General features: G+C 43.6%; 1 protein-coding gene across 1 annotated transcript; it reads left to right on the forward strand.

Moving 5' to 3' along the window:
* Nucleotides 1-7,301: 7,301 nt before the first annotated feature.
* LOC148074659 (sialate O-acetylesterase-like) lies at nt 7,302-22,022 on the forward strand. The gene is made up of 10 exons (XM_087795889.1): nt 7,302-7,419; nt 7,611-7,778; nt 14,312-14,466; nt 14,543-14,681; nt 16,030-16,198; nt 16,264-16,349; nt 16,405-16,538; nt 16,650-16,804; nt 17,078-17,261; nt 21,568-22,022. Exons 1-10 carry the CDS (start codon nt 7,365-7,367, stop codon nt 21,874-21,876), a joined length of 1,554 nt encoding a protein of 517 aa, XP_087652015.1. The 5' UTR covers nt 7,302-7,364; the 3' UTR covers nt 21,877-22,022.
* The last annotated feature ends 1,382 nt before the right edge of the window (nt 22,023-23,404 follow it).

Here is a 23,404-nt window from a genome sequence, read left to right on the forward strand (position 1 = left end):
TCTTATTTATGGCAGAGAAAGTCGTAATAAAGTTGATCATCTCTGAAGATATTCTGTGGTTTTTTTTTTTCCTTTCGAGGGTCAAAATGTCTGATTAAAGGCTTTATTTTTATGGACTCACAAACACCCTGAACACACGTGTTGTTAGCGAAAAGCCAGACGTGGAATTTAGATTTTCATTGGGCGGTTTTAACCACGAGAGCTCCAGAAAATGGTCTCGGCTGGAGAACATGCTGTTGCTTCCCATATATTAGAAAAATGAATAATTTTTACTTGTACATCTCTGGTACATGTGGGAAGTGGCTCTACAAGAATGTGGTTTTGTCTGACAACTACTGGAATGGCTTTGATTTAATGGGATCAGAAGGTGTTTGAATGGAGACAGAGCCCTCTAGTGGATATTAAAATATTGACACCATCAAATATTACAATTTCCTTTTTCATGATACCAAATTATAATCAACAGCAATTTTGATTTTTAATTGGTTTTCAAAAAAAAAAATCATTTTATATTTAATTTATGGGTTACATTTGAACAAAATGTGTGTACATAAAACAAATATATGTACTGTATATATACAGTAAACGTGCCAATTTTCACATTTAGTTCATTTTTGTGTTGCAATTAAACTTCTGGCCACTTGATGGCAGCAGTCATTACGTCCTCGACAGCTAAAGGAAGAATGAATTTCCCGACGATGACTGAGGACGAGAGGATACAACGGCTTTTAAAAGCGGATTTGTTTGGACATATTTTGTTTTGAAAACAATTGAAAGCAGTAACGACTTTGTCAAGAGTCATGTCAGTCAGTCTCAGTGCAGGATCTGAACCAGACCCAGAAGCAAGTGTGTTCAGTTCCACTTCTGTCCGGGGCCACATCATAGATCAGTCGTGAGGTCGACTTAAATACTTGGAAATGCTGCAAACAAATGGACTCTAAGGGTCTATGTTTTTATTCGTCGTTACTTATTTGTCAATATTATACAATTGAAATTCTTACAACTGCAGTAGAAAAATATATATATGAATCAAGAATGTTGCAAACGTATATAAATCAAATCGACAACAAACTAATGTAAATGGAAAACTTATATTTTATTATAATTGGGAAAAACCATAGGAGATATTTTAGCTAATAGTTTGAATCCTATGAAGGGAAAAACACCAAAATAATAATATATTTGATTAAAAAGCACAAAATATTCAAAAATAATTAAAAGCAAACTAAAACAAAATCGTTTCAACAAAAATTATAGTTTGATTTTTTGAGTTTTGTGACAGAAGTTCTTTTTTTTATTATTATAGTAAAATATGAAACTTTTAACTTTCTATTTTATCGTTCCACGTGGAACTTTACTAAGAAACGAAAGACAGAATAAATAGTAAAGTCAGCCTCTTAATTATTTACTGTTTTATGGTTTTATAGATGTAGTCCTGCTTGTTATGTTGTAAAGACTGAAATGGTTGATAAAGTAGCTCCAGTTATCATTTGATTTCAAAATTAAACATGGAAAGAACAGGACCATTGTAATGTTTGAATAGTTCAGTCGTTTGTTTAAAAACAATGTCAAAGGTCACCAGGCAGCTTTCTTGAAACCTGTTGTCACATGACAGCTGTAGGGTCGGGACGCCAGATTATTACGTCTTCAACAGCTAAAGGAAGAATGAATATCCTGGAGATGACTGAGGACGAGAGGATACAGAAGTTTTTAAAGCAGATGTTTGGACATATTTAGGTAGCAGTAAAAGCAGTTACAATTTTGTCCCAAAGCAACACAAACCAAGTGAGGGCAGTTACATACCATGTTATCATATATCAGCAGTCTTGAGGTCAACTTAAATACTTATAAATGTTAAATGTAAAAAATGTAAAAAATGTACTAATCCAGAATTCAGCATTCTTATATAAATCAATTTGTCTGCAAACTAATATAAATGCACAATGTATGTCTTATTATAAAAGGGAAAAACAATTAGATATATTTTAGCTAATAGTTTGAATCTGAATTGATCTTATGCAGGTAAAAAAAAGAAATAATTCTATATTTGATTAATGAACACAAAACATACAAAATAATTAAAAGCAACAAAAAAAAATTGGAACGCTTTCGCAAAAATTATAGTTTGACTTTTTTAGTATCATAACAAAAGTTTGAAACAAAGTTGTTATAATGTTGGAATCTAAATCCCTGAACAAGTGACTTGTCAAGACTTCACTTTATTAAAACTTCAGTCATTGTTCAGTGACGTGTATGAGGTCCATGGCAGGTGACGTCATATTTATTATAACTTTACAGTGCATCCTAGTTATGTTAATCATTACCATGGAAATAGCAACATTGTAATTCTTTATAGCAGCATCCTGCTTGTCAGACCCGGAGGCATGGGCGGGCATTGGGGGGCCGTGCCCGCCCCCAGGGTCAGCCGTGCCCGCCTTGGCAGGAAGGTAGTTATTTTTACATAAGAGTACATAACCCTCTGCCCTGTCGAACGAAGCCAATGCGCTGTTACGCCTATTACAGGTGAGTTTAATGTACAATGTTGTAGCTCAACTCTTTATTTATTTCCATGTGAGAACACATAACAACACTAACAGCAATCCGGGATTCAAAATATGTTTGTTTATTATCTCTCAACACACATCCATCAATGTCAAGAGAACAGCGCACCCAAGTGGTCATTAGGTTCAAATAAAGTTATTGTTATCATTTGACATTAATGGTTACAGTTGCTTATAGTCAGTAATTGGTTTTGGTTTTCAGTATGAACATCCATAATACCCTGACAAGAAAAAGTAACAAGGAGAGCGAGCAGGAAGCAACGCCATCCATGTCTAATGAAAACACACTGAAGTCAACCTGAACCCTGGAGTGAACCTTCAAACTGAGAGTCGCTGCAGCTAAAGCTTTACTTGAACTCACCAAGACACCTGCCTTGGACTTGGGCTCAGTTCAGTGTTTTTATTGTACTTTTTAAAAACAAGGCTCCTGTAGAATGAGCCTGTATTGTCATGATGGTCATTTGGTGACCTTTAAAAAACATATTTTTCATCAACTGGGCTTCATCAAGTAACAAACACATCACACCTGACATGATTTAATAAAATGAAAACTTATTTGATGTTCAATCCAGTGTTCAGGTTGACTTCAGTGCTTATGTTTTTAGTAGAAGTGAAGCTGTGGTGCTTTAGTTTAATACATGGACACAGCACTAAACTTTGTTGTTGGTTGTTAGGTTTTTTTCGATTTTGGGATCAACCGTCACTTTTTAGTAATGGGAGAATTATTTCTCTGTACTGTGAGAGTCGTCCCAGAGCCATTGTTCAGCCTGAAGCCAATATGTTTTTAGGTTGAAAAGTTTGTCCCCCTGAAAAAAATGTAATGCCCCCCCTTAAATGTTTTTCTGCAGCCGGGTCTGCTGCTTGTGTCTAAATAATATTTACTGTAAACTAAAAACACTCACTTCAGCTCCGGTTTAATTCTCCAGCACATTCCTCCACATCGCGGGTTTTGTCAGCTCCGGTGACACTAAGAAGTGCTCATGGAGTTGGGAAGACTTCCGGGGGGAAGGGAACACGCACGACACGCATCTGAGGTTTCTCACGCGCACTTGCGCGTTTCTCCCACAGAGCCGGATTTTATGTATGAGAGTGGGGGTTCTAGTGAATCCAGCTTGAGTACATGCTCTGTTGATTCAAGAGATAGAGAAGCGGCTTGTGTGATGCCCTTTCGTCAACGGCCCGCTCTTGGACGTTTGCGGGGGCGGGCCGAAGGACAACCCAAAGTTCGCCAGGGCTGTGGTTCTGACAGAACATTATTCGGCTTGGAGTCGCCTGGTTTTACTTCATTCCAAATGGCTGGGGGGAGTAATCAGGCGGGGCTATGCGCTCCAATTTGCCCGTCAACCCCCGCGTTTTTCAGGGATTCTCTGGACTCGTGTGGCGGAGCAGGAGAAATTATCCTGTTTGAGAAACGAGGTGTCTACTATGCTGCAGAAGGAGGTCGTAGAACTGGTTCCTGCAGCCGAGATGATGACAGGGTTTTACTCCCGGTACTTCCTTGTGTCAAAGAAGACCGGGGGTTGGAGGCCCATTCTGGACCTCAGATATTTGAACAAATTCATAGCTACCTGCCCGTTTCGCATGTTGACGGTCAAAAAACTGCTCTCAGGTGTAAGTCCAGGAGATTGGATGACATCTATCGACCTGACCGACACGTACTTTTATATACCGATAGTCAAGAGACATCGAAAGTACTTGCGTTTCGCCCTCGAGGATCGTGTGTTTCAATACACTCGACTTCCATTTGGCTACTCTCTGGCACCCAGGACCTTCACCAAGTGTGTGGAGGCGGCACTGGAGCCACTAAGAGTGAGTGGGGTAAGGATCTTGACCTATCTGGACGACTGGTTGATCCTTGCCAGGTCAGAGGCAGAAAGTTACGCTCACACACAGAAGGTGTTGAGCCATATTGCCACCCTGGGGTTCACGGTGAACCTCAGCAAGAGCGCTCTGACTCCAGTTCAACAGTTAGTTTACCTGGGAGTACTGTTGAACTCGGAGGAGGGATACGCGCGCCTCCCGGACGTGCGTATCCAGCCCATTCTCCGACTGACAACTCACATGGTAGTTCGGCTGGGCTTGCTGCATATGAGGGAGCTTCAGAGATGGTTTGGTCGTCTCAAGCTAGACCTCAAGCTGGAACAAGGTCGGAAAGTGCGCCTTCCCGCTCGGGTTTTGCAGGACATCCAGTTTTGGAACTCTCTAGCCAACCTCAGACGGAGTGTTCCATTGGGTTGCGTCCTTCATTACACTCAGGTGTTCAGGCCTACGCCAGCGGGTAGACCAGTGTACAGTCACACAATCTGGCTAGAGCTAAAGGCAATTACAACGTCCTGCTTCACCTCTCTCCCCAACTGTCACGGTCCAACGTCCTAGTGCTATCCGACAGCTCCACCGCCGTGGTGTACATTAATTGCCAAGGTGGAGCCAGATCCCCAGCCCTTCTGAGTGTGGCAAAGAAGTTGGCTGTGGGCAGACCGTCACTTGCTTTCTCTCAGAGCTCAGCATGTACCGGGCGAGCTGAACGCAGTAGCGGACAGACTGTCGGGTGGGGGCCGTCCACGACGAATGGGGTCTGTCCGAGGCAGTGGAGAGCCGAGATATGGTCTTGGTTCGGTCACCCGGTGGCAGACCTCTTTGCCAGCAAGGAGAACTTCAGATGTCCTCTCTGGTTCTCCCTCAGGGCATCGGATTGCCCCCACTAGGCGTGGACGCTTTAGCCCACTTGAGTTGGCCGGCCGGACTACTGTTCGCCTTCCCTCCTCCGCGGCTCCTCCTCCCCCTAGTTCGGAGGACGAGGCGGGAGGGGCTGAGGTTAACACTGGTAGCGCCAGACTCCCTGGTGCGCATGACGGTCAGGGACCCGTCCTCACTGTCATCACTTAGGCCCCCGATGCCCTGGGCCGGCCTCTCAAAGTGTGGCTCCTGCACGGAACGAGCTGAGCGGGACTTGGACCCGGGCGACACGCAGGCTTATGCCTCGAAGTGGGGGATTTTCTCCCGCTGGTATGCAGACAGGTCCTTGGACCCCAGCTCCTGTTTGGTCTCTGCTGTCCTGTCTTTCCTGCAACTTTTGCTGGATAGCGGACGGACTTGGCGTCACTGAGAGTGTTCGCATCAGCCATAGCTACGAGGCATGTCGGGTTGAGGGTGCTTCGGCTCGCGCCCACCTTCTGGTGGCGCGTTTTTCTTACGAGGTGCCTGCAGGCTTCGATCTCCTGCAAGGCCTTCCAGCCCTCAGTGGGATCTCCAGTTTGTACTGGACTCTCTCACAGGCTCGACCTTCGAGCCTCTTGACCAAGTCCCACTGGATATCTTGTCTTCAAGGTATCGCTCCTTGCCATCCCTTGGGCCTCTGCTGCCCTGGGCCGGCCTCTCAAAGCGTGGCTCCTGCACGGGACGAGCTGAGCAGGACTTTGGACCCGGGCGTTCTCCAGCGCAGGCCTTATGCCTCGAAGTGGGGGATTTTCTCCCGCTGGTGTGCAGACCGGTCCTTCGACCCCAGCTCCTGTTTGGTCTCTGCTGTCCTGTCTTCCTGCAACTTTTGCTGGATAGCGGACGGACTTGGCAACACTGAGAGTGTTCGCATCAGTCATAGCAACGAGGCATGTCGGGTTGAGGGTGCTTCGGCTCGCGCCTACCCTCTGGTGGCGCCTTTTTCTTACGGGGTGCCTGCAGGCTTCGACTTCCTGCAAGGCCTTCCAGCCGTCAGTGGGATCTCCAGTTTGTACTGGACTCTCTCACAGGCCCGACCTTTTTGCCTCTTGACCAAGTCCCACTGGACATCTTGTCTTCAAGGTATCGCTCCTTCTGACACTAACAACCACGAAGAGAGCGAGTGAGCTTGTGCTCTCTCCACTAGCCCTGAGTCTTTTCTTGGCGTCGAGGAGTCTACGGTGTCATTGCTGTGGGTGGCTGTGTTAGGCGCTCTGATGCCCTATTCATCTGCCGCAGTAGATGCCGACTGGGTGAGGCCATCTCCTCCCAGAGGTTTCTCATTGGGTGAGATCGGCCATTATCCGGGCCTACCAAGCAGCGGGTGGATCTGCTCCTAGCGGACTGAGGGCACATTCCACCCGTGGTGTGACAGCCTCAGTGGCTCTTCACTGGGTGTGGCAGCAGAGGTCATCTGCTCAGCTGCTTCTTGGGCGTCCACGTCAACCTTGCTAACGCCTAATCTCCTCGACGTGACGCCGGGATCAATAGCTCATATGGTTTTGAGCGCTGCTGTGCCCCCCTCGAGGCCCACGGCCCCAGTAGACTTGGATCCTGGGCTGGCAAGGCCCTAGCGATGCTGCTTCAGGAGCGGCGTCCAGCTGGGGGTACATTTATCCCATCAGGCTTCGCCTTGGGATTAAACCAATAGCGAAGCCGTTAGAGGGCGGAGCACCAATATGAAGTAGAACACCTGAGTTATCTATCATAACCTCAGGTTCTACGAATTGGTGCGAAGCCCTCTAACCTCGTCGCCCAGCGGCCGCCCTTCTCGCTGAGTTTTCAGTTGGAGGAAGTGCGGCGGGTGTTTCCCGCCTTTATAGGAAGTGGACTGCCCCCTGCTGGGTGGCGAGTTCATTAAGCTTTCTCAGAGACAAGGCGGTGCCTCTGGGTAAACCAATAGCGAAGCCGTTAGAGGGCTTCGCACCAATTCGTAGAACCTGAGGTTATGATAGATAACTCAGGGGTTCTTCCGATTTGCCGCCGCTCTTATTTTGAAAGGCTACATATTCGCTATGTCTTCCGGGCTGATACACCTGAGAAGCAGGAGAGGAGAAACGATCAGTTCACCTGAGATGAGCTGATGTCATGATGCTCTTGAAAATCTGCTTTTTTCTATGGTTGGCGTTTTTTCAGCGATGCGGTGAGTTTGCATATCCTGTGGTGACGTCATTGCTGTCACGAGGTTTACGAACTGACTTTTAAAAAAAACAAACAAACAACTTTTGTATCGTCGCAGCACAAGTTCGAGTCTCAAAACGAATCCGGATTTAAAAAAACAACAACATGTTTAAACGTCTGTCAGTGACGTCGTGGTTTGTCTCTGTGCTGCAGCTGGACTCTTGAGGTTCTCCTCCTACTTTGGGGACCACATGGTTCTCCAGAAGGCTCCTCAGAGAGCGGGGGTCTGGGGTCACTCGGGTGAAGATGCAGAACTCTCTCTCACCTTGACGGGACCAGACGGACTCGCACAAGAAGCCTCGAGGATCTCAGTCACAGAAGGTATGAAGAAGCGTCACGTGACTGCGTCTCCAGAAAACTGCAATAATGGATGTTTTGAAAATGATGATACTGTGACTGAAGGATTGTGGGAAAATAACTGTAGTCTTTAATCGATAGAGATCAATAATCATCAGGGCTGCGAGTTATTATCTACGTTCATTATTTCCTTCTATGTCCAAAAATACATTAAGTAAGTAATTTGTATTTATAGAGCTTTTCTAGACCAGGGTCACGAAGCGCTTAAACAATCAAAACAATATTCAATAAAGTATATACTTTAAAGATCAAGATAAAACTGATAACACAACAGGAGTTCCAGAAAATCAAGGAAAAGCCTGAACAAATAAAAACGTCTTAAGATGTTTCTTGAGTTTTCAAAGGTTTATTTATGTTTTTCTTTGTTAATATCGTTTAGTAAAATAAATATACAATGAATCCATGTAGATTAAAATATCCTTTGATGACTTACATATATTTAAAGGAGGTTGCTAATATAAATATATATATATATATATATATATATATATATTAGAGATAGGCAGATATATTTTTTTTGTTAATATTGTTTAGTAAAATAAATATACAATGAATCCATGTAGATTAAAATATCCTTTGATGACTTGGATATATTTAAAGGAGGTTGTTAATAAATATATATATACAGTGCCTTGCGAAAGTATTCGGCCCCCTTGAACCTTTCAACATTTCGCCACATTTCAGGCTTCAAACATAAATATATAAAATTTTAATTTTTTGTCATAAATCAACAACAAGTGGGACACAATCGTGAAGTGGAACGAAATTTATTGGATAATTTAAACTTTTTTAACAAATAAAAAACTGAAAAGTGGGGCGTGCAATATTATTCGGCCCCCTTGCGCTAATACTTTGTAGCGCCACCTTTTGCTGCAATTACAGCTGCAAGTCTCTTGGGGTATGTCTCTATCAGTTTTGCACATCGAGAGACTGGAATTCTTGCCCATTCTTCCTTGCAAAACAGCTGGAGCTCAGTGAGGTTGGATGGAGAGCGTTTGTGAACAGCAGTCTTCAGCTCTTTCCACAGATTCTCGATTGGATTCAGGTCTGGACTTTGACTTGGCCATTCTAACACCTGGATACGTCTATTTGTGAACCATTCCATTGTAGATTTGGCTTTATGTTTTGGATCATTGTCCTGTTGGAAGATAAATCTCCGTCCCAGTCTCAGGTCTTTTGCAGACTCCAACAGGTTTTCTTCCAGAATGGTCCTGTATTTGGCTCCATCCATCTTCCCATCAATTGTAGCCATCTTCCCTGTCCCTGCTGAAGAAAAGCAGGCCCAAACCATGATGCTGCCACCACCATGTTTGACAGTGGGGATCAGTGTGTTCAGGGTGATGAGCTGTGTTGCTTTTACGCCAAACATATCGTTTTGCATTGTGGCCAAAAAGTTCGATTTTGGTTTCATCTGACCAGAGCACCTTCTTCCACATGTTTGGTGTGTCTCCCAGGTGGCTTGTGGCAAACTTTAAACGAGACTTTTTATGGATATCTTTGAGAAATGGCTTTTTTCTTGCCACTCTTCCATAAAGGCCAGATTTGTGCAGTGCACAACAGATTGTTGTCCTATGGACAGACTCTCCCACCTCAGCTGTAGTTATCTGCAGTTCATCCAGAGTGATCATGGGCCTCTTGGCTGCATCTCTGATCAGTCTTCTCCTTGTTTGAGATGAAAGTTTGGAGGGACGGCCGGGTCTTGGTAGATTTGCAGTGGTCTGATACTCCTTCCATTTCAATATAATTGCTTGCACAGTGCTCCTTGAGATGTTTAAAGCTTGGGAAATCTTTTTGTATCCAAATCCGGCTTTAAACTTCTCCACAACAGTATCTCGGACCTGCCTGGTGTGTTCCTTTGTCTTCATGGTTCTCTCTGCACTTTAAACAGAACCCTGAGACTATCAAAGAGCAGGTGCATTTATACGGAGACTTGATTACACACAGGTGCCTTCTATTTATCATCATCAGTCATTTAGGACAACATTGGATCATTCAAAGATCCTCACTGAACTTCTGGAGTGAGTTTGCTGCACTGAAAGTAAGGGGGGCCGAATAATATTGCACGCCCCACTTTTCAGTTTTTTATTTGTTAAAAAAGTTTAAATTATCCAATAAATTTCGTTCCACTTCACGATTGTGTCCCACTTGTTGTTGATTCATGACAAAAAATTGAAATTTTATATCTTTATGTTTGAAGCCTGAAATGTGGCGAAATGTTGAAAGGTTCAAGGGGGCCGAATACTTTCGCAAGGCACTGTATATATATATATATATATATATATATTAGAGATAGACAGATATATTTTTTTCCGGAACAATAGCAATTACTAGTAGTCAAGGACGCCAATAACCAATATTTGGCGCAAATATTATATAAATATTATTAGTAAAAGTTAAAAATTGGCATCAATTTTTTGAGTAATACAAACCATAAAACTTAACTAACTAGGGCTGCACAATTGATCAAATAAGAATAAGGTTGTTGGGTTTTTTTTCTGCTTAGAATTGAGATCACGATTCGCTCTTGATTTTTTTTTTTTTTTTTTTTTTTTTTTACCCCCAACATAAATATTTATTGCACTTTATTGAACAAAATTGTGGTTTAACTCCTCTTGGTTAAGCCGGCCTTCTGCTGGCGTGCTGAGAGAGGCGCCCAGTGTCTGACAGCCAAGGATTGTATGTAATTGGTTTGGACTGTGTAGTCGCTCACGTACGTTGTGACTGCTCTGCTCCGAGTTATGTGCACCTGGTAAATGACTGGGTTTAGGTTGAACGGCTAGATTAAGTTAAGATCAGGTGACGTCATCACTGCTTTGTTTTAACATCTGGAGTTTAAACATCTTACACGACATCTCACGATCAATCAGTCGAACGATGTTTTACTCTGACTGTCGGATCCTTTTCTATAAGACCGTTTGTTGAAACCCTTCCCACAACGTCTGTTATGCTCAGTGAGTTAATGTGTCGACACAGAACCAGTGACTTTCTTCTTCAGTCTTGCTTCGTCTGCCAGTGGATCGTCCTGTGTACTGTGGACGAGCCGATGTCGTCTAGAACTGTAGACCTTTCTTTTAGATCATTGTTTCGCAAAGCAATGACTCGCTGAGACCCCACGTTGACCGTCAATGGTTGGAGAGTTGAGGCACATCATCTTGTTGTAGGTCGATCATGCACTGCATATGGTGCTCCGACCATATTCCCCTTCTCAGACCCTCACAGTCATGTGGATGGACAGTGTTCCAGTCATGGTCCCAACCATCGGAGTCTCCAAACACCAGCCGTCAGCATCTCATCGCAGGGCAGCTATTCCCTGTTAAACAAGGCAGAAGTTGTTTTTAGATGGGGTTAAACAATTCTTACCTTGGTTCTGGAGTTCCTGATTTTAAACTACAGATTACATCCTTAAAAGGGATAAAGGTTGTTTGGCAAGCGCACAACGTTAATCATTAAAAGCAATTCAAACAAATCAACACCATATCATTACACACCTAAACTGCCAAGCAACAGACCGACTTTCTGATCTAAGTCAAACAAAAATTGTTATTAAAACAAACTTCCTCCTACAGATTAAACAAAGGTGGGAGCATGAAGGACCCTCACACACACAGGATAAAAACATTTACGAAGGTGTTGCTTCACCTCGGGTGAACAGGTGCTGCTTTTCCTGAAATGTACCGAATAAAGCTTTTCTCATTTGTTAAACACAATATAAAAAGACCGAAATAACACAAAGCACATATCAATTGAATCATGCACATGCAAGTATGTATAAGCTTTCTTTCTGTTCTTTCTCCCGGACAATTGGAATGAGAACGGAGACGAGCGTTAGAATAACAAACAGTCAGAATCCAGTTTTTACCACCAACAAGGAGTGGAGAGGCGCTTGGTACAGCTCGTCCCAAACCACTGGAGAACCTCTCTCCGTGCTGGCTTTCTATTCCATATTTCAGATGACGACACACTTGAGTACAAACAGTTAGGTCTTTGCTGGCTGGTCCAGCAACAAATGAACAGTTTTCTGTATGAGTCAGTGAGCGCAGCGTAGCCTGCACGCTGAGTTCAGCTTCCTTATCTTTGCTGAAGGTCACTGTATCTTCATGCACAAACTGTCATTTCTCTGGAAACAAAACTCTAACTGGGCACATTTCTTCCAGCTCATTGTGAGCCGCAGCAAGCATGACTACATGTTTATTGTGATAAGACTATAAGCAACATAAATTATTTAAACACACACATAGATACACAAAGTCAGTCTTTGCATCTACACAGTGTTTTGTCTCAGTAATGGTCATCTAGATTTCTATACAAACAAAAAGTCATGTAGTCACTTTCAAGTCATGTTTGTATGTCGGAAGTCAACGCATGTGTCCAGGTATCATCTGATCAGACTGAGTTTTCAAATATGAAGCCTTTTTTTCTTTCAACTGTTCTTTCTTAATTTATTACTACATTTATTTTCATTCAATCTCACTATCAAGTGAGTCCCACACATACAGTTCCTCAGTAGAAATGCAAAATTCTTCCATCCATCTGCTGTTTAAAATCCTTCCCAAAATATAATAATATGTAACAACTCAAAATTTCTCAGAGTGAACAAGATCTGAACCTACCAAATGTTTTAACTATACCAGATTCACTCTAGAGTCTTTGAAAGAACGACTATCCTTTAAAGGAATCCTAGACTCAATCACCAAGTTAACACTTGGTAAAGACATGATCTCACTACCATCAGCGCTAATGACAATATATCAAGCGTCTTCAACAAGTTATTAAATAGTTGAACTTTCAGATCACATTCACCTCAACAAACCATAATTAGGAATCAACTTTTCCAGATCACTTCAATTGCTTAGTTCTTGTCGGGAAAGTCTCAACATTCCTATAAAATAGAAGGTACTGTACATTCTCCTCTTTCAACTAGATCTCAGATTGTTACTGATGTCAAGTCTGTAACTCCAAAACAGTAAGCGTATCAACGTCATATACTTTGAGAATAAGGATGTGGATTCTAATAAAGTTTTACAATGCTAGAAATCATTTATAAGGGTAAGGCATAGGGCAAGAGTCATGACACTAGAGAGGAGAGAAGCGCCCTTTTCCTTTCCTCAATCCAAATTTTTGTCATGATGACTGTGCTTGTCCAGAACATTGTTTGTCCAAGTAGTGGTTATATCTGATGCTTCACTGCGACTCACAGTACTTATGGTTTTATTGGAAATTTCCTCTTCAGAAAGGAAAAGATCTTACAAATCGTGTAATTAGACACTATGTAGATTTTAAACTTAATCACTATCATCATCAAATTCTCAAAATGAAAGTAAGAAGTCTTGAAAAGGTAAGGTGTGTGTTGGTACAGAACGGACGGATCTAAGAGACCAGTAAACTACAGTATACCCCCCTAATAGAACTCCTCGGTATAACTTCCTGTCATGGACAAGGCAACATGTCAGAGCTAGATTGGAGCAAAACTCTGGGTGGGCAAACTCGGTCCTCAAGGGCCGCAGTGGGTGCAGGTTTTTGTTCCAACCAATCAAGAGGACACCTTTTGACCAATCAGGTGTCTTCAGAGTGTAATCAGATGATTGTCAGTCTGGTGTTGCTTGTTTTAGCTGAATGTTGTTGAATGCTGTGCATGCTCAATTGGTTGGAACAAAAACCTGCACCCACTGCGGCCCTTGAGGACTGATGCTGTGTCTCAAATCGCATACTAGCGTACTCAAAGTTAGTATTTTTAGTGCGTTAGTGCGTCTCAATTCTTAGTATGCGAAATTTAGTGCGCCATGCACACTAAATTGGCGTACTAACACGCCCACAAAACTGAGTATGGTTCGATGGACACTAACCACCCTAAACAGCCGCCATCTTAATGATGTTTTAAACGGAAGTTACGTCTTATATATATGCATATATATGCATATACTTACAGGTGCATTTTCAGCAGCAGTAGAAGGATAAACATGTCTTCACTGCTGATATCAGCTTAAATATCTCGCGAATATTTCGATTCTCATATTTTTTCTTCATTTCTTTTTCCAAAGTTGCAAAACGTGCTGCCAGCAGGTTTCGGCGATAGCGTTCCTACAGCTGGTTGAAAAATCATTAAATAGAAGTAGAAGAAGAAGCTGTCGCGTCATTTCCTGTTAGTGTGTAGCAGCAGAGTTTGATTTGAGACATACTATCTGTGGAGAATTTGCGTACTAGTTAGTATGTACACTAAACTGATGCATACTAACTTCTAGTATACTAAGAGTAGTATGCAATTTGAGACACAGCACGAGTTTGCCCACCCCTGCTCTAAACTATCAAAATGGCATCCACAGCTAATGAATGCTTGATTTAAACAATCCTAGACGTTAATACAGCTGACACGGTCTCAGAGCTAAGAGACGAGCCACAGAAAACACTCATTATTCTTCAATCTTATACATGTTATCTTCAACATGAAATAAAACAAAATCAAACTCTCCTTTAAATTATTAATCTCCTGGTCCTTTTAGGTATCTGGAAGGTCCTCCTTGCTCCGATGCCTCCAGGTGGCCCCTACAAGCTGATCGTCCGCGGCCACAACAGCACGGCCATTTTGACGGACGTGTTGTTCGGCGATGTTTGGCTGTGCGGAGGACAGAGCAACATGTATTTCAAAATGTCCCAGGTTGGTCATGAAACCTCCTCTTTCTTCTTTTCCTGTTATCGCACCTTCTGTAACCATGGAAACATTTGGTTGACAGATCTTCAATGCAGAGAAGGAGATCAATATTTCTTCCACCTACCATCAAGTCAGACCGTTCATGGCGTCTTTAAGGCTGAGTTACACCGAGCTGTTGGACCTGGAGGCTGTGGAAATCCCCTGGGCGGTACCGACACCAGGTAGGGACTTTAACTCTTGAAGAATCTTGATTTGATTCACTCGGCTAAAATGAGACTTGCAGTATTTCAACATGATGGATCCGAGGAACACATTTTAGTCCTCAAATAATCCGGCAGATACTAAGTAATCTTATTTATAGTAAAAGCTTAATTACCTGCGGTGCCGTCTCACCCTAAGGGGGCGCTGGAGCGCCGCCGTCGTAGCTGGGTTTTTAATATATTCATTATCATTACATTTTTTCACTGTTTTTGTAGTTTGAAAGTAGTCATGAACATTGATGATCTCGTATGTTTGAAGAATTCTTCAAGTTGATAAACTACATTTGCATTGACGTTCATTCTGATTATAATCTTTATTTGTGTCAACATTGGTCATATCCGTCCATCTCGGGTTCGCTTTTTGAAGAGCCAACGTTTAACTTCAAATATGCTCAATCCCCGTTCAATCGGTTCAATCCCCATTTCAATTTTAATATTATTTCAAATGTATTTTCTTTTTTATTTGCAGTGTATTTGTGTCCGTTTGTGATGTGTGGTTAGAAAATATCTCTGATGTTCTGGTGCAGACAACAGGTTGTTAATAGTTTCCCCCAAGTGATTTAATAATTTGGTTTATTTTATATGATGTATGTATGTTATATTAAACATAAAATGTGTCTCTTTTGTATCTAAACAAGGTGCATAATAAACATCATTATTCATTATTGGCTTTTAAGTGTTCTACGTAAAATTAATATTGTTTAGTTTTGGAACGCTAGTTTCAAATGTCAAACTCTGGCAGACAACATGCCAAATTATTAGGTAAAGCCAGAGTCACCGGCCAGGATTTATATCATTTAAAACAGAATGTGTGTGAAAATTGCTTCACCTATAATTTCCCAGAGATATTGTAGAATTTAAAGACTCTTGACAAAGTTGTAACTTCTTTCATTTGTCTTCAAACCAAAATATGTCCAAACATCAGCTTAAAAGCTGCTGAAGTCACTGTATCCTCTCGTCCTCAGTAATCGCCAGGATATTATACGATTGAATACAGCTGTGGACGTAATGACTGCTGCCGTCTGGAGGCCGGAAGTTTAAATGCAAAATAAAGTTAACAAATGTGAATATTGACATATTAATTGTACATTTATAAAAATGCATTATTTTATTTTGTACAAACTTTATTCAAATATAAACCATAAAAGAACTATAATAAAAGTAAAATGTGAATTGACAGTGGATGCAGTAATGTTGGATATACCTCTTCCACTTGATAGATCATTTTATATACTTCAGGTATTCAGAGAGATTAACTTTCAGAAAACAAGTCAACATAAATAATGTTTTCTAATCAGAGTTTTTTCAGAGGTTTTGGGAAATTTCTCGGCTGTGTGTGGACTGTTCGGACGCTACATGTACGATGTACTCAAGTACCCCATCGGTCTGGTGGAGTCCTGCTGGGGCGGGAGTCCAGTCGAGTCGTGGTCGTCGCCCAGAGCTCTTCAGCGCTGTGGTCTTGACGCGTTAGGAGTGAAGTAAGAAACCATGATGTCTTTGATTTCCTCCCAAATTTCTAGTGTTTTTTTTCCTTCTTGTCCAGTGATCAACACAACAACAGCGTGCTGTGGAACGCCATGATCCACCCGCTGGTCAACATGACCATCAAAGGCGTCCTGTGGTACCAAGGTAGAGACCAAACTTTGACTCTGTGACCGCACAACTTGACGTTTCGCTTCTTCAGGTGAACGAAATGCAGAGTATCATCGAGACGAATACAACTGCTCGTTCCCTGCCATGATCGACGACTGGAGGGAAGCGTTCCATGAAGGTTCTGACGGCCAGACGCCGCTCGACTTCCCCTTCGGATTTGTTCAGGTGGGACCAAATAAGTGTCGGTGATTAAAAAGTGAAAATGATTATTATTTTTGATGTCGTTTACGACGATCTCTGACTATCCTGGATCTCAAACTGTTCGTCTTTACGCAGCTGTCCGTGTATGAAAAAGATTCCGAGGATGACGGATTCCCGGAGATCCGATGGCACCAAACCGCCGACTTTGGTTTCGTCCCAAATCAACGCATGAAAAAGACGTTCATGGCTGTGGCTGTGGATCTGCCGGATTATGATTCGCCATATGGCAGGTGAGTGGATAAGTTCGTATCAGAGGGACATTGAAGAAAAGAATTAAGATGTCGAGAAGATGAAAAAGATGTTGAAGATGAAAAAGATGTTGAAGATGAAAAAGATGTTGAAGATCAAAAAGATGTTGAAGATCAAAAAGATGTTGAAGATCAAAAAGATGTTTCACACATTTGACCAGTTGTTTATCTCACATATGAGTCACAAAGACTAGTTTCAGTTCAGAGTTATTTGAATTTACTTCCCCATTTTTAATGAAAATAATCCATCGTCAGGATTCATCCGCGCTACAAACAAGACGTGGCCTACAGACTGAGTCTGGGCGCGAGGGCGGTGGCGTACGACCAGGACGTAGCCTTCGCTGGACCTTTTCCTCAAAACATCCTGCAGGATTCCATGTCCTTCTACATCATCTACGACCAGGAAGTGGCGGCCTTGCAGCATCTCACCATCTTCGAGGTGAGCTTGGTCACTTGTTCCTCTTGTATGGATTTTAAAAAAGCTGTAGTTGAGGAGAAGGAAAGAGGAGTTTTCAAGAAAAGGAAGGAGAGAAAGGTGGAAGACTAGCAGAAGTAGAGGTCATGGAAAAGGACTTTGAAGGTCAGACTTTTCTCTTTGATGTAAACAAAGAACTGAATCATAAGGATGTCAGACTTTTCATGAAAGAATTAACAGGATGTCAGACTTTTCATCTTTACGTGAAAAACGATGAATGACACAAGGATGTTCTATTATAATCCTGTGATGCTCCTGAACACATCATCAGGGATGTTACCTGGAGTCATCGGGTGTTTCGGGTCTTCAACTTTTGGACCCTGCTCTTTGAGAATAACAAGTTCAAAGATAAAATACAAGAATATGTTTGAACTCTTGAATAAAAGAAAGCATTATCAATGTTAACAATTGAGTACATCAAATGAGGATGTATCAGAATCAGAATCAGAAAACCTTTATTAGTCCCGCGAGGGGAAATTCGGTTTAACAACAGCAAGAGAAATAAAAACACTCAGAAATAAAAACGAGAAAGAAAATCTAAATAGAATAAAAGATAAATCTGCGGTATATAATATATACACAATCATATTTACATAAATAACAAGAGGTGCAGTTAAATAGTTATCTTGGTGTGTTCTTGTTGTGGAGTCTGATGGCAGCAGGGAGGAAAGACCTGCGGTACCTCTCCCTCACACACCGGGGATGGAGCATCCTATCACTGATGGAGCTCCTCAATGCCCTCAGTGTGTGCTGGAGAGGGTGAGACAAGTTCCTCCTCATGGAGCCCAGCTTGCTCCGCATCCTCCCTCCAGTCACTTCCTCCACAGGATCCAGGGGGCGCCCTAGGACGTAACCGGCCTTCTTAATAAGGCTGTCCAGTTTAGCCCTATCCTTTGCTGTCATGCTGCTCCCCCAGCAGACCACACCGTTGAAGATGGCAGAGGCCACTATTGAGTCATAGAATGACTTCAGGAGTGGCCCCCGGACACCAAACGACCTCAACCTCCGGAGCAGGTAGATTCTACTCCGCCCTTTTTTATAAAGAGCAGCAGTGTTATCCACCCAGTCCAGGCGGTTGTTGAGGTGAACACCCAGGAACTTGTAAGTCGTGACAATCTCAATGTCCTGTCCCTGGATGTTCAGTGGTGAGGGGGAGATGGAGGGACACCGCCGGAAATCCACAATCAACTCCTTAGTTTTGCTGGAGTTGATCTGAAGGTGGTTTTCCAGGCACCAGTCAACAAAGTCCTGGACAAGTCCCCGGTACGGCCCGTCATCCCCGTCCCTAATGAGGCCGACGATGGCGGAGTCGTCCGAGAACTTCTGCAGGTGACTGGTGGGAGACAGGTGTTGGAAGTCTGCAGTGTACAGTGAAAAGAGGAACGGTGCTAACACTGTTCCCTGGGGAACCCCTACACTGCACAGTACAGTCCTCGAAACACCATCCCGGGTCCTCACGAACTGTGGACGGTTGGTCAGGTAGTCCACAATCCAGTCCGTGAGGTGAGTGTCCGCTCCAGACAGCTCCAGCTTGTCCCTCAGGATGTTTGACCTGATGGTATTGAAAGCACTGCTTAGATCCAGGAAAAGGATCCTCACAGTGCTTCCAGGCGGCTCCAGGTGAGAAAGTGCTCGGTGGAGAAGGAAGATGATGGCGTCCTCCACGCCGATGTCAGGTTGGTAGGCAAACTGCAACGGATCCATGGAGGAGCGCACCAGAGGACTCAGGTAACTAAGGACCAGCCGCTCCAGAGCCTTCATAAGGTGGGATGTCAAGGCCACAGGTCTGTAGCAGCTGGGATCCTTAGGGTGCTGAGTCTTCGGCACCGGTACCACACAGGACGTCTTCCACAGTAGTGGAACTCTTCCCAGGGTCAAGCTCATGTTGAACAGAAGTCCAACAATTTCACTTAACTGGTCAGAGCACGTCCTGAGTACTTTGCCACCGATGCCGTCTGGTCCAGGGGCCTTTGTTGTCTTGGTTCTCCTAAGCTGATTTCTCACCTGGAGAGGTGTGAGGGACAGGCTGGGGTGGGGGGGCATTGTCCCCTGTGGAGTCAGCGGGGGGGCTGAAACAATACAAGCTCGGGGGAGAGGAGAAGGTAAGTGTAGAGGTGAGAAGGTGGAAGAGCAGGGGGGGAAGCCGACACCTCAAACCTTGAAAAATAACTGTTTAAGTTGTCAGCCCAATTTTTTATCCCCCGCTACTACAGAAAGCCTGGTCTGATGTCCGGATATGAATTTCAAACCTCTCCAGACATCTCTGGTGTTGTTGTTGGCCAGACTCTCTTCCATCCTCCTCCTGTACCTCCCCTTTCCCTCCCTGATCTTTCTTCTCAGCTCCTTCTGGACTGCCATCAGATCCTCTTTGTTTCCTGACCTAAAGACTCTCTTCTTCTCCTTTAAGAGAGCCTTTATATCAGGATTAATCCAGGGTTTGTTGTTGGAGAAGCATCGTACAGTTCTGGTTGGTACAATGCTCTCCACACAGAAGTTTATGTAGTCCGTGACACATGAAGTTAGTCCGTCAATATCCTCCTTGTGGGACTCACTGAAGATGCTCCAGTCCGTGGTCTCAAAGCAGACCTGCAGAGCTTCCTCAGCTTCTTCAGACCACTTCTTGACTGAGTGAGTCACTGCTGGTTGCCTGCTCACAAGTGGCTTGTAAACAGGTAGGAGATGGACCAGACAGTGGTCAGCTCGTCCCAAAGGAGGAAGGGGGGATGATAAATAAGCGTCTTTAGTGTTCGCATAAAAAAGGTCCAGTGTGTTATTGTCTCTGGTGGCACAAGTGACGTACTGCGTGAATTTGGGCAGACAGGAGGAAAGAGATGCGTGATTAAAATCACCGGAGATGATAAAGAGGGCCTGAGGGCTCTGAGTCTGGAACCCGTTCACTACTCCAGTGATGACGTCACATGCTGCCTCCGCGCTCGCCGACGGTGGAATGTACACAAGCACCGCGACAACATGTGAAAACTCCTGTGGCAAGTAGAAGGGTCTCAGACTCAGCGCCAAAAGTTCAATGTCAGGACAGCAGTGTTGATCCTTTAAAGTGACGTGCCTGGGAAGGCCCCACTTCTCGTTGACGAACACTGCCAGTCCTCCGCCCTTTCTCTTCCCGCTCATCTCCGTCCGGTCCGCGCGTAATAAGCAGAATCCATCCAGCGCAGCAATCGCGTCCGTGTGGTTCTGGTTCAGCCACGTCTCTGTGAGCATCAGCATGCTGCAACGTCGATCTTCCGGGTCGAACCTGGTCGCCGCCGCGAGTTCGTCCATCTTGTTTGGCAGAGATCTCACGTTGCCCATGACGACGGACGGCAGCGCCGGTCGATAAGCTCTCCTCAGCTCCCGGCGTTTAACTCCGGCGCGGCATCCCCGTCTCCGCTTCATAATATCCCGGGGGATGATGGGTCGCTTCTCCGGCCGCACCGCGGAGAAACGCAGCGCCAGCAGCTGATCCCGACTGTAGACGATGGCCATTACGCGCGCAGGACGCCCGTTGCGCACCAGAAAAGGCGATGAAAAACTTTCCTTTTTCACTGAAAGTTTCCAATTTTTATAGAAAACTGTCCGCGAGTCTTAAAGAGACAGTATGATGAAAAGAAAAGTTTGAAAAGACAGAGGCAAACCTCGGAAAAAAGTAATAAACCCAAAAAACACTCGGAGCTGCTGTTAAAGTCGCCGTCCTGTCGGCGCCATCTTGTCGACAGATATATAATTTAACCCTTCAATGAGTACATATAAGTGGATCAATCTGAGGATATATCTTGCATTTCCAGACCTGCTCTCTCACAGCCAATGACCAGATGTTGATATTTGGTCCTCTTTCTTTCATGGGCCTCACCCAGGTGGTCCTCCCATGATGATAATGTTCTTTGTTGCCTCAGAGGAGTAAATCTGGCTTGAAGTTGGTGCTGGCACACTCGGACACATTCCCATCCCCAACACACCACAGCAGAACATCTGCTGAAAAAGTAAAATCCTCAAACATTCAAGGTCTTCAGGGTTTATTCAATAACTTTAAACGTGTAAAGAAGTGTTCAGTCATACATTCATTTTCTACCGCTTTATCCCTTGTGAGGGTCGCGGGGAGACTGGAGTTCATCCCAGTTTCATAGGGCGAGGGGCAGTGGACACCCTGGACAGGATGGCAGTCTGTCGCAGGGCACACAAAGACGGACAACCATTCACACACACACTCATACCTACGGACAATTTCCCAAAGTTCTCAGTCTGATGCTGTAAAATGAATCTCTCGCTCCTGCAGATCTGTTGCGAGGGCTCTCCATGCGAGACCCTCAAAAGGTGGCTCCCGGCTCCCATGATGAGGACGGGATCGTCCACCATCGAGGTGTCCACCTTTTATTGTTCGGGAACTTCCAAGGTCGCCGCTCTTCGATACCTGTGGACGGACTGGCCGTGCAACTACAAGTACTGCCCCATCTACAGCAAAGACGGAGTCTTACCTGCACCACCGTTCGTCCTGTTCAGAAAAACATCAAAAAACATTCCACCAGGTAGTGATGGGTCAATTAGACGTCATGAAAAGTTTCAACACACAGCAATACTGTATTGATACTGTGCCGATACTGTGTCACTGAATACTGACATCTGCTGGACGTTATGAATCATTACAAGCAACCTAATTGAGAGGCTCAACTGAGATTGATTTGATGACATGTATACAATAATATAATTCAAGTTATTCTATTTCGCATTGCATCTTTTTACATAATTTTGATACAGTAAATAAAAATATATATACGTACATAATGTACACATGCAAGTGAATGTGTTGTGAATGAGGATGCTTGTGCACAAGTTTTTGTGTTTTACAAATCTTTATTCAAAAATAGAAGCTTCTTCTTCAGTCATGATGAATTTCAGCAGAGCCTCATCTGGCTCCTGCTTCCTGGAAGCTTGATGGTTAAAATGAGACAAAGTACCTCAGTTACCTGAGTTCATCCTGGACGTTTGTGGGACGTTGCACATTTTCGTGCCTGGCGAACAGATTCGAAACATAACCTAACTGATTTTATTTTGATTTTTTTTGATGTATTTGCTGTGGCTATTGGAAAAAACAATTTCCCGAAGGAGACCTCCTGAGGGATCAATAAAGTTCTACCTTACCTTAACGAAAAGAAAAATGAATAGTTAATACTCACTTTTTAAATGAATTTGAATTAAAACAGACCAAGGGGAACCTTTGAAAAATGAATACAAACACCTTATTTTCTGAGACCAGATCAAAGTGGTCCCACACGGTGGAAAGCTTTCTTTTATTGTTGGGTTGCTCCATGGTTTAATCTGTTTCTACGCAAACGATCCGCGATCCGTTTGGCAGAACAGAAGCATCGCGCTGACAGATGCACTTCCTTCTAAACAGTTTGGCGCGTTGACGTCAGAACGATACAGTCCAGGTATCGGTCACGTGACTTTCTGAAAGCGATACGCGCAACGACACTGGTGTTGGTCTCTGAGCTCGACGCATCGGTGTTGCCGGACCCATCACTACCGCCAGGAGAAGACGCCGCCTTCGCCCGACAGGTTATAGTCTTGAAGGTGAGTCGTGTGGGGCTGTCACAAATATCTGGAATCTAAAACAAAAATAATCTAACTTTTTTTTTTATTTAAAAAACTGACTGAATAATAAGGATTTTTTATTTAAAAAAAACACAAATAATGTCTAAATTTTTTATTTTCTTTGAAAATACCCTAACAAAATATATTAAAAAAAACAAAGAAGTCGCACTATCTAATAAAAAACTGATTAATTCATAAAGATGTCGAAATTTTTCTTTAAAAACCCGACAAACCAAATCATAAAGTCAGCCTTAAAAAAACGACAACAACCAAAAACCCCTGAGTTCTACTTCATTGGTGCTCCGACCTCTAACGGCTTCGCTATTGGTTTACCCCTTGTCGACCCACGTCGTCTCTGAGAAAGCTTAATGAACTCGCCACCCAGCAGGGGGCAGTCCACTTCCTATAAAGGCGGGAAGCACCCGCCGCACTTCCTCCTTTACAACTCAGCGAGAAAGCTCCTGACAGTGGAATGTAATGATGGCGATGAATATTGAAGTGAACCATGTGTGCACGAAGAC

The sequence above is a fragment of the Callionymus lyra genome, chromosome 7, assembly GCF_982586985.1.
Source record: "Callionymus lyra chromosome 7, fCalLyr1.hap1.1, whole genome shotgun sequence".
NCBI lineage: Eukaryota > Metazoa > Chordata > Actinopteri > Syngnathiformes > Callionymidae > Callionymus > Callionymus lyra.